We start from the raw sequence: 12,602 nt of genomic DNA on the forward strand, positions 1-12,602 counted from the left end.
GCTGAAATCACCACACCCCTACTCTCTCCCTTCTAATCCCATCACAACTGCCTCCCAAACCATATTCACTTTTAGCACACACTCCCACTTATTTCCTGCTTCCTAGCTCATCTGCTCAGTCTCACTTATGCAACTCCACATCCCATTTTAGAAGTCATCACAAAGCTCTCTGGGCCAGAGAAAATGACATGCCTAGACAGTGCTAAGCAGGCACTGAGGGAAAATTAACTCTGCTGTAGCAGTGCCAGCACAGCATCCCTGCACCACTGACAGCTCTAGAGAAGGGTAAGAGAAGTACAGATGTTACTGGTGAATGTAACCAATGCTTCAAATTCTCTCCTTCAGCAGTATGTAACACTGGATAAGAAAAAGCAAAAAGCAAAAATATCTTTAAATAACTTGGTAGGTGGTGTTAAAAGTAATCACAGGAGCAAAGAATATGCAGAAGGTTTTGGTACTGTTTTAATGGAGAAGTGGAAAAAAAAATAATCAGGAAATCCAATATAACATAATAAAGAAACAGAAAGTAAAAAGATCTATAAAGCAAACAGTTCAAACATAAGCAATGCTTTATTGGATTATAGCAAGCAACCTATCAAGGAGGGAACTGGTACAAACAGATTGAACAAGACTCTCTTTTAACAGAGATGTATGGTGACAAGACAGCTTCTTTCAGTTTTTAAAACAAATATTCAAACTGTTAAGTAAAGCATTAAAAAAAATAAACCATTACAATACCAATGACAGAATATTAAAAATGTGCAGGTTTGTTTAATAAATTTCTGCATAATGTTAGAAAACAAGTTATCATAAATTAAAAAAGAATGATCTATTTCTTTTGTTTGCAAAGCAACACAAACTTTAAAAACCAACTATACTTTACATAGAGCTACCGTTAAAAACAGGTGAAAACAAGCTGAAAATTTTAAGGACAAAAAATACACAACCCAGTTTCACCTGTCAGCAACACCTTCTGCTATCGAAGGGGTTATGTTAGTTTTATGTACAGCTTTAAACATTGCGGCATACCACAAATAAACCTTAATAAGGTCAAAATAGGACCCTCTGCAAAAAAGGGTGAGTTGGCAAATGTCAGTCCCATCCCAGAATTACCAGTAGTAATAGTTTTAGTAGGTCTTTATTGTACACCAGAAGATACTTCCAACGGTTTCTCTCTCTCCCAAAGATGCATGTAAACTTTATTTTATTTTTCTTCTGTTTGTTTGATTTTTTGGTATTTAAATAATGATATTAAGAACACATCTGGCTCAAAAATGAGAATGACATACCTCCCTTTTGTTCTGGATACAGTGATGTAGCTATTTCAACATGCTCACTGACAAACCCTAAAAGAGAAAATCATTATGCACTATGTGAAAAATACACACCACCTCTCTCATTTCAGACTCAGTATACATTATATTGCCAACTCTATCCAATAGGATAAATATCTAAATTTGGTTTAAATTCTTAATATATTCTCTCTTTACAAAGTTCCATCACATGAAACCAAATTGCTTATTTACTGTTTGAGGCACAACATGACCCCAATTAGACAATTCGCTATAAAGAGTTGTTCTTTAGATGTTGTGTCTGTAGAGGTTTTACGTGATATTCATAGATTTTCAGCGCAGGCCCCAGTTTTAATGAAAGTCCAGTCAGTACATCATTTCTTGTCATCAACAGTAATGATTTGCCATCAATTTCCTATAAGAAGAATTAAAGAATTGATAAAGAAAACACACAAATCTAATAGCTGAGAACAATCACGCAACAAATGGAAGACTACTACAGAAGATCAGTGAGAAAAGAAATAGTAGCCTTTTATTTTTCAGAAATAATTTTTTTAGCTGCTAACATCTGCTGTTCGGTTTTTCAAGTACTCAACTGTGCTGACTAATGCATAAATACTATTTAGTCAAGCACAAAACCCAAATCAGCCTCATTTCAAAATTCCCTCCTTGTACATGTTTGAAATTAATAGGTACACGTACAGCTTGCCTAACTAACAGCCATTAAACAAAGGACACACTTAGGGAGAAGGCAGTGAAATGTGTTTCAAAATTACCATTGACAGCAGCGTGCAAGTTTGGATTAGTCAGTACCTGCTAATAACTTCAGGTGACTGCTTTAAATGGCCAACTTCCCACACATCCTGCAGAGAAAAGGAGACTCCTGCAATCAGAACTTTTACAAGGATCCAACTGCAGAGCTCAGCACTCTAAAGGAAATTCCTTCAACTACAGTGGAAAAGGCAGCAACTTTCCAGGCTGAATCTCCACAATGGCTACATTCCACTTTTAAATCATAGGGTTTTCATTCTTTTCTCTTTTTAATTTTTTTTTTAATATATTATTTTTTTGTCTCCTCTCTCAAATCTTTGCTTTCTGACTATTTAGATTAGAAATCCTGCAGGCTTTTTTTTTCTCCCCCATCTGATAATCTTGTCATATGTTCACAAATTAACTGTAAATGATTCTCCATGCATCAAAAAGCAAAAATAATCCCCATCTCACAACTCCCACCTCTGTTTCAGACACATGACCATTCTTTTATTTATACTGTCACAGTTCAATCACTGCGCTACCCAAGAAACAAGCTACATCCATAAAGCAGTGCATCGACTGGTGCCTCACAAGGTCATCACAGCCCAAAGTCTTTAATGTTAGGATGTTCTCTTGCACCAGATTTCACTTTGCTGCATTCTTTCCTACTCTTAATTAAAAAATAAATTTGAATTTGGCATCAATAGCCAACAAGTTCAAATGCCTGCATATATTACTGTTGTCCATTACTCTGTATTACCACAATTTTGTGTTTTTATAAATACCATAGATAATTACCACACATAAAACAGTTCCACTGCAGTATCTTTCTTACAAATATTAAATATTGTTTTGGAGATGTTACTGATCATATTTTTTGTTACAATTTAACATGAAAAAATGACAAAGAAGGCACATTAGAGTTCAATAGTAACTTGTCTGGACTGATCTCTCTCATGATTTGATTAAAAATACAAGATTGATGGAAAAAGCGTACTATAACCAAATATCCACTGAAAGTGGAATTTCTTTAAAACCTCGTCAAGAGATATAACTGCTAATCCCTCCAGAAGACCACAGTGTAACAGTATTTCTGGAAAAAATAAAAATAAAAAAAAAAATCACATTTCCAATAACTTTTTACCCAATTATAACAGGTACCTCCTTCCAATTTCTGTTGAGAATGTTAATAGTTAAAAACAGTTGATATTTTCTTGTTTCCATTTGTCACAATTCTTTTTGTGGAAATTCTGACACCACTGAGTATTTTGCTCATTGATATGACTGATCTGAAGTTGCCTTTTCCACTGCCGTTCAATGATGTTATGGAGTAAGAACAACCTCCAGCGTGGAGGGATCCAGATGAAGAAAATCCAGTACCTGGAACAGGAGAAACTCCATGAATAGGTAGAGACAATTTGTTTCCTTTTCCTTCTTCTTCCACAGGGTTCCCTGTGGATTTAAGAAACGCTGGGAAGTAGACCATCTAAGGATTTAATTGAATAGAAAACTGATCCTCTAAGCATACCTGGGTAGTAATGAGTAAATACGTATTAAAATTTCAGTGTGTTACACCTCTATGTCTATTTTATGGTTTACTTTCACCTCTTTTTGTTTTCTTTCCCCTTAAAACTGCTTCCATAGATTTGCCATCGTCATTCCACTTTTTGGTCATCAGGTAAGACTTTGTATGCTTTGGAGACTTCTATGAAATTCTTCTCTGCTACTCCATTATTTTCAGGATATTTTTCAGGATGCAACTTCAATGCCAGCTTTTGGCATGCCCTTTTAGTGCCATCTAGAGAGGCATCCCTCTGCACACCTAGAGCTAACAGTAGTTCCTCAGCTGCAATAGTCAATTTATCGTCTTCAGCAAATCCCCACGTGACCGGTCAAGAATCAAGTCTGCTCTTTCTCCAAGTGACTGAGAACTGCAATGTTCTACATCACAGCTGACAAGAAAGTATACCAGCCAGCATGCCCATGTGCTCCTCCATGCCGTGGATCTGCTAGAAGATGGCAGCAGATACCAGCTAATATCAAACCTGTTTCCCTTCTGGTAAGGCACTGCAGCAAGGGGCAGCAAACTATCATTGGGTTCCTTAGGCTGAGCTGCATAACTAATACTAATGGTAAGAATGGTAAGAAGTTGTGTGGCAGTAGTGAAGGTCAAGCATTGCACTACCACATCTCAGGACACGTCACAAGGATTCCATCTTCGAGCAAGCCAAAACCCCCTGTGCTCCCAAGGCTCCTAGAGAAATCTCAGCCATGTACTTGCACATAACAGTTCTTTGAAGATGTTCACACTCTCACCCATATCTGGTCTGCCACTCTCTTCAGTGGTCCTCTGTGCCCAACTTCTTGGCTTGCCTGGAAAAATTTGCTTGATGTTATTGTTTTGGATATTGGGCAACATCTTCCAGTTGAATCTTTTCAGAGAGCTCTTACAGCTTGCTGACATCAATGAAACTCCAAGAAAGAATAATGTATAACCATCATATACTCATCATGCCATACCAGCACTTACAATACAGTTACTAAAAACATTCTGTAGTCCTTAAAATGTTTTTTCATTTTCCTTTAAAAGAAAAAAATCACATCTTACAATATCCTTTGAGTCACTTGCGTCATGTGAGTCCAGATTTAGATTCATTAGAAGCGTGGACTTAGTTACTGTTACGTAGAACATATTAAAATTTCTTGAGATTACATTTTGAACTATGGATGTCTTGTAAGAAAATTGTTGTGCTAACCCTTCTGAAACAGTTCAGTGGAAAACAATTTCTCAGTGTTGTAGGTGAATTGGGATACTTCCCTTCACCACTTACAGCCTCGTTCCCCTTCCAGTATATATCCATGGCAGTGGCAGATCAAACAAATTTCAGATTCTGAGACCCAGACAAGCTGCAGAACAAATGGCATTTAAAACCAGAGGTGGCCACAGTTTCAGCTGCACACCTTGTGACTGCCATACCTGGAGAGCCTGTGAGACCCTGATAACAAATACCATAAGTATACAGAGTTAAAATTAGCGTCTTCTAAACAGTGCAGAGTAAACAAGACAACACTACTGTTAAGAGGATACAGATAGAATTGTTCCTGAAGCAGACAGGGAAGGGTCAGTTCTTGCCTGGAGAGCATTCGCTGCTCTCTATGCTGCTAAGTGAATACAAGTGGAAGGGAGTGGCAATGATTTCCACCTCAAATGTCCATCTCACATCTCCTGGCTTTATCTTGGTGGCACCTGTCAGCTTCTCTCCAAAGCTTTAGCATAAAGTGGAGTTAGTAGCAGAACCAAAACCATTTTTCTGCCTATGGCAGCTTACTGCCCATCTAACCTAGCAGAGCCTTGGCAATATGTTGCTAAAAATAAGCTTACTTCATCTTTCCTCCTGAAGCCATTTGCCCTCACTGCAGAATACTAACAAAACCTGTACTTGTCACTTCTACATGCTATTTTCCATCAGGCTGTTGCAAATTGCTTTGCCAGAACTCTTGAGCTAGCCTCACCTTGCTGTTGCAAGATCAGTAGTAATTACTGCAGTATTATTGACAAGCCAGCTGATGTGTAGAGAGGTTAAGGCATGTGATGAAAGTCAGAAGTATCTGTCGGAATAAGGAAAAAACTCAGAGGCTGCAATTACTTGGCTTGTGTTTTTCTTATGTCATGCTTCTAAGGCTTTGAGGAGACATGAATGCTGGTATTAAGGAGTTGATAAACTTAGGCTTTTTTTGTTTGCCCATCTTCAAATTCTCAAAATTATTAGCAGCTGCAACCAAAACCTCTCTGCCTTCTGGCAGAAAATTAGCCAGCACCAGGCTTTTCACCTCCCAGAACAAAGAGCTAAATTTAGATACTTCTTTATACTCATCAGTTCCAATCAGATGGGACTTCATAGCCCAGGTGCAGAAGGTCAGCAAGATTATTACTGATCAACAGTAACTCTATTTCAGTTTAGATGTACTATTCTCCAGCAAAGCTGGCCATATCTTACTCTGGCACAGGCCTTAGAAAGTCAAGCCATCCATTTTAATAACTAAACAAAAACGTTCATGGAATAGATCACAGAAGGGTTTGAGTTGGAAGAGATCTTACAAGATCACCTAGAATTCCAGCCCCTCAGCTGTGGGCAGGGTAACTTTCCACCAGACCAAGTTGCCCAAAGCCCCATCCAAACTATCATAACAATTAGTTTCCTTGTACTTGCACACAAACCTACAGATTTATTACAGAATGTGCTGAACTGACAATCTGCAGATTTAAGATCCATCTCTATGGAACAAGTGAACCACAAGCCAAGTAAGTAAACACTCCTACCCTTCCTCACTAATACACTTTAACAATGTGCTGATAGGTGAGTTACCAAGTAGCTATACGACAGCTATGCTCTTTGCAAAACTGCCAAAAGAAGCCATTTATTAGCATCAGGAAGCGTGTTTATAACATAGGCACTTGTTATACTGAGACTAACTATGCCATATACTGAAGCTAACTCTGGGGTCAATATCACAAAGGCTAAAATTGTAACAATGATTTCTGAAACTTGATGCATGTTCCCACAATTGTTTTTCTGTGGAAAGCAGTCCATGGCTATCCCTTTAACTGATTTTTCTCCAGTAGCCTTTCCTTGTCTAAAGGCAAATGGAAAATTCTCCAGCTCAGAGCTTTTGCTCAGTTCAAGGATCTGAACTCTGCAGGTCTTCCTGATGCTTACAACCACCCTTCTGCAAGCCCCAATCTCTCCATCAGATTGGAAATCCTACAAACATGCTGCTCCTGTGCCTGAAAAGATTATTCCCCTTAATTGCCAACTTAACTTACTCTTTCCCTGTTCACATGTATTGTCAAGTTCAGTGGAACACAGCAGCCCTTTTCATCCTACATCCTCAAAAGCAATTACTGTGTTAGGAACCTTGGATTTTACAAGTACTCATGAGAGTATTTGCACAGTATACTTAGGAAGAAGGAAATTACCATCCACATTTTAAACCAGTCCAAGCAAGAAAATTTGTTTAGATTCCTCACCTTTCAGATGACATTTCAAACATACTTCATCCCGTTATGTGGATCCTGTAACATGACAATCTTCAACTCCCACAGGTTTTCATCCAATAATATACCCAATCACCTAATGTGGGATTTTTCTATTTAACAAGGTATCACTGGATCCATGGCAAAAACGTGCAATGGGAGAAGGTGGCGGCAATCAAAGTGTTTCCTAGCAGACTTACCTGTTCTTGAAAAGCACTGGCTTGTTCTTCAAATCCAGCTGTCCTGAAATAATTCACAACATCTATAACAGCCCAGTCAGCAGGATCTGGAGGTCTCCCGTTTTCTACTGAACTGCAATATACAAACCCAAACAAATAAGCACTACTTGTCTATAGAGTGTCTGCTGCTTCTTTGTAGACAACCCATGTATGTTCCCTTCTCTGTTCCTCCAGGAATAGTACCCCACAACACACCTGCCACCACTCCAATAGAAAAGAATCACTGCTTTTCTGTTCCATTTCAAAGACCTGATAGCAGGGACAAGTGACATACTCCTCCCTTCAGAAAAGAAGTATAGGAATATTCACATCAGCCAAAGTCAGTCAATCAGGAGCTTTGCCTGTAAGCGTGCTGCCTTTGCAGAAAAGAGGCTACCTCTGTAGTTTTCAGCTATCAAGCATTTATATACAATTGCAGTATGCAGATTACTCTTCTCCAAGATGAGATTGTGCTATATTGTAACATGGATAACAGTACTGGAAACTACCTCAGAAAACAAGAAAATAGAGGCACCTGTGATTGCATTAATTGCTCAATATAGAGTCCTCCAAAATTTCTTTTTGACTTACCTTTGGAGAAATCCAGGGACTTTCTGAACAACTAAGAATGCAAGAAAATATCTGTTCAACACAATCAGAACAGATTCTATGATTGACCTTAAGCAATTACTTTCCACAGTAGCAAGGCCCATCAATCATTCATGTTGCTACTCTAACCCTGCATTTCTTATCCTCAGCCTGCTATCATATTGTCTCAGATAACCATTGTATATCTGCAAACTATTGGTGAAACACATGATGAGCTTGATTGCCTGCCCTACAGCAGTGTAGTAGGATGAAGAACAAAATGTCATTCAGTAGAAAATAAATTTGGACAACATGCTTCTCCAACTTGACGTCCCATACTTACAGGTCAGATGTTTTTCCACTGTCCTGCATGCTTAACCATAATGTTAATGAATAAATTACAAAACCATACAGATTGCTTTCCATCTGGTACTCTAACTTAGATTATACTCCTCTGACAAAGTTTTTTACTCTGTACTTCAAATTTTCCTTTTCCATTGTTCACCACCTCTGTTCCTTCTAGACTTGTATGTCTTTCAGCAAACTCACTGTGTGAATCAAGGGCCAATCATTTTTTTAAAACCAGCCATGAAGAGATCAAAGTAGAATCACACAAGGTGCTTTAGATCACCATTTCTACAACATTTCTATTTCTATGACCACATATTAGCATGGTGAGCATGATTTTTACTTCTCCCTTAATTCTTGAAACACACTTATCAATATGACAACAAAATTCTGGCTCTAGAGACTCACGTTGTAACCTCAATATCACACCCTATATTGTAGCTGACCTTTTAAAAGCAGTTTCTTTAAATTATCACAGAGTATATACATATTTCAGTGCAAGGAGCAAAGGCCAGAGTTTCTTGCTCTTGCTCATGAATTAACAACTTTATGAATTGTTTTGCTGATTGGGATTGCAGAGAAAGGCAACACTCAGCAAAATTTTAAATGAGACTATCAACTTTATCAGAGCTGCACCTGAAGTTTTTTTTTTTTGGTGTTGTGCACATTCCGAGGCTTAAGAAGTAAAATGCTGTGAAAAGCACCATACAAAATCTATGTATATTTGTAGAACCAAGATCTGAAGAATTATATTTATATTTGGATTTCCCCCCAACACAGATACTTGCAATGACACATCTTTAACTAAAATTAAAAATAAACTAAAACCCAAAAACCTAGAACTGAGTATTAAAAAAAAAAAAAGCTAAAAGAACTATTTAATTATTCCTAAACAGTAAATGAAAGACTCAATCTGTCAAAATACTTAACTGTATTTTGCTTACTTCCCAAAGCATTTTCATTTCAAGTTGACTATGATCCCCCCACAATGTATTTCAGCCCAAGTGTATTGGATCTTCATATAGCTCTTTTACTGCTAGGGAACGTAGCACTTGGTCTAGTCCCATCCTAGGCCCAACAGCAACATCTTCAAGGGCTCCACCTTAGTCATTCCTAACCCCAGGAATAATGGCAAGTTCCTACATGGAACAGCATCATGTCAGACCTCATGCAGAGTCCATTTCCACAGCTACAGCTGCAGAAAACTCACAGGCATGTGACATACTGTCAGGGGCTGGCTGGATTTTAAATCACCTACCCACACAGATGCTCATTTGGCTTCTAGACAGCCTTCTCCTTGCCCTGCTGTTGCACACAGCACTATTCTTTAGACAAGAAAAGGGAATATATAAGAGCCACTGTTTAGCACCAGTTATGCCAGACATTCTGGCTGCCCTAAAAACTTAAGAGAGCGAGTATGTTAGGCTTTATAATCAGATGCTAGGTGTGCTAACAATGAATAAAGATTTGACTTGTCTTCTGTTTGCCACTGTCCCTGTACCTTTATTGCCATCATGTGGCCGAAGCAGTAAGGCCTGGAAAAATACAACTGTGAACAGATTTTATCCAAGCTATTTATAACCACTTCAAGGAAGTGCCAAATACTTCCTTAGTAGATAGGCACACATACATACTATATATTTTTCTTTAGAAACCACAGCTTATGCTCTGTTTAATTATAATCACAACCAGATTTAAAAAGCCATCACTGCAATTAGTAGTTGAGTCTTTATCACCTAAGCCTTGGGGGAAAATGATTAAATGCAAGCTGTCCTTGTTCTCACCGCTTCCCTTCTCGCCTCTGCCACGGAATCTCAGGTGCAGAAGAAAAATGGGTAACTGAAGGTGGCTTCTGAGAGGCATAATCTATGCATAGTCACTTAACAGGGAAACACTTTTTACACTGGTATGGTATAGCCAGAGTCTTGAGTTAATGGGGAAGATAGAAATTTTATAGGCTACAAGCAAATCTTTTGATGCTGATCATAATCATGCATTATCCTGAAGAGACCATTATTATTATTGTTGTTGTTCACATTACTTGGTGCTGGGGAACCTAAGCATCATCACATTTTCATGGACAACTCCTGGCAAAGAGGTCTGAAAGACAAGAATGAGGTGCAGCTTCATAGAAGTGCTGCAGTCTGACAGGACAGATAATAAGCTCTCTCTAGTTCCTTTCTTAGTGTTACTTATCAATAAAGTATCTATAAGCCTAACAAAACATAGCTGTTTTTCCCACACAAAACTTCACTTTTCAGACAGTAAGTTAGATTAGGACTAGTGATCCCAACTGAAGAACTGATGACCTTCAAAGATGAAGAAATACCTTTAAAACAGTTCTTATCCTACCCTGCAGCCACTACACTGAAGAAAACTGCAGAGCAGTGTCCATCATGTCTTTCTTTCCCTTATTACCACCATAGGTCTGAAGAAGGCATCTGTTAGGGCTTCTCTAGCAAACAGTTTAAAATATCTGCTTCAGAAAGGACATATGCTGCTTCTCAGTTTAGGATGGCTGGGCAGTCAGCAGGGAGATAAAAAGAATGGGAGGAGATATATACATGGGATGCTTCTCCCCATCAGGCATTGGTTCTAGAAAGCACAGACACCTCAGTCACCATTTGCTGCTTTGACTTTTACAAGTCCTTCCTCAGGAATTTCACCTCATCAGTCAATGCGGATGGTGAGAGGAGCTTTCCCCACAACAGCAAACAGATGAACATGGGCAGAGTATTGGCTACTGTGCTACCACTTGCTTTGGTCTCTAGCTGAGATAAGAAAACAATGGAAAAAAGAATACTACCAACTTATTAGCTTCCACACTTCTCCATTGCTGTATTATCCTCCTGCATACCACTTTAAATCACTTCAGTGCCCTAGATTCTTTTATTTCAAAGTAGAAATGCAATAAAACTAACAAAGAACACAGATTGGTAGAAATAAGCAAAGATGGAGGTCCCCACCCTTGCCAACCATATTAAGTCAATGGAAAAATACAATCAAAATTCACATGCTGTTTGCATAAAACAAACTCTAAGGAATCACTTACTTTTTGACATCCAGAGAACCATTTTCCTTGTTTTCCATGTCAACAGTTCGCATGGAGAAGAGAGGTTTCTTCAGCAGCTACCAACAGGAAAAAAGCTGCGTTTAGTTACTGGTAGTATGAAAAGAACAACATAACACAACAGAAACAAGTATTCTATAGAGATGCAACTGTTTCTATCTGAGAACAAAGTGCTGTGGAAGACCGCTTCCCTCAGAACCTTGGCAAAGCCAGTAATAACTACTGAATTAGGAAAAAGTTTGCTTGTGCTTTGAACACAGGAAATCGCATCTTCCTTGATTTTCAGTCACGAGCATCACATATGATCCTTTTTTTAAACTAATACAATCTTGATCTAAACTACGTAGAGAAAGACCAGCCTGCAATATGTCTATGACTGGACACCAAGCGTGCTCTCAGTGCCTTCAGTCACCCTGAGCAGAAGCACAACCCTACTGTTAGCGAGGCTTGGAAATCTACGCCCTCGTTTTACAAATGGGGATCTGAAACACCGATGAGAAATGCGATTTCTACCCCAGTCACAAACCAGCTGGCAAGGCGAGTCACTGAACGAGTCCAAAACTCCTGAGGCCTAATTGTGCACCTTCTCCACCAGCCCATCCTTCCTGTGCTTTGCACTGCTGCCTCTACGCACGCTGAGCTCGGAGGGGGGAAGGACCGTACAAAGGACACTGGAGGAAAGGAAAGCCAGCCCGCTGGCTGCTCCCACCTCCCCAAGGAAGGCACAGAAGGCAGCCCAGCCTCCTCCTTCTGCTCTCAAAGGCATTTCTATGTCGGGGAGCACCGTAACTACCCGTGGGCTCGGGATGTTCCCGCTGTAGGTTAATGGACGCCGGCGGTACGTCTCAGAGCTTGGGGAAGTACAGAACGGGGAAATCGCGCTCTTCAGCTAAAACTTTGCAAAAACAAACGATAGCAATTAACGCCGCTGCTTACAAAAATAAAAGGAAAGGAAGGACCCTTTATGAGCCAATTACCAGCACCAGAGAGCAGCACCAAACTGGCGGCGAGGATGCTCCTTCCACGCTGAGCCCGGAGCACTCGGCGCAGCCCAGGTGTGGGCGCGCTGACAGCCGCCAGCTCCGGGCCGGGACGGAGCCGCCGCGACCCCACCCGCACCTGGGGGCTCCCGGCGGGCGCTGCGTGACACGCGTGCACCATCTTACGAGCATCTCCGGCAGGCAGCGTGGCACCACATTGTCATTATTTTTCGTGCGGGAGGGGAGGAAAGCAAGACAGACGGACCTACCTACGGGCAACTACACCGAAGCATTGCTACGCGCTGCTCCGGCGCGGCG

At 39.9% G+C, this 12,602-nt stretch overlaps 1 protein-coding gene across 14 annotated transcripts in view; it reads right to left on the reverse strand.

Moving 5' to 3' along the window:
* Positions 1–440: 440 nt before the first annotated feature.
* The window catches only part of SAMD13 (sterile alpha motif domain containing 13), a 12,425-nt gene continuing 263 nt past the window's right edge, over positions 441–12,602 (reverse strand). Inside the window, exons 1-7 of one of the 14 annotated variants that reach the window (XR_002118155.2) lie at positions 12,282–12,532; positions 11,287–11,363; positions 7,281–7,392; positions 4,362–4,418; positions 3,426–3,573; positions 2,106–2,155; positions 441–1,346 (exon numbers count right to left, since the gene is read on the reverse strand). Coding sequence is in view for 8 of the 14 variants with exons in the window: in XM_010715972.3 (XP_010714274.1) it covers positions 1,564–1,707; positions 7,281–7,392; positions 11,287–11,363; positions 12,282–12,476 (528 nt within the window). In the remaining 6 variants the exon portion in view is untranslated. The other 13 variants (XR_004160798.1, XR_002118154.2, XR_794637.3 and 10 more) reach the window with 13 other exon arrangements.

Source organism: Meleagris gallopavo, chromosome 10, assembly GCF_000146605.3.
Source record: "Meleagris gallopavo isolate NT-WF06-2002-E0010 breed Aviagen turkey brand Nicholas breeding stock chromosome 10, Turkey_5.1, whole genome shotgun sequence".
NCBI lineage: Eukaryota > Metazoa > Chordata > Aves > Galliformes > Phasianidae > Meleagris > Meleagris gallopavo.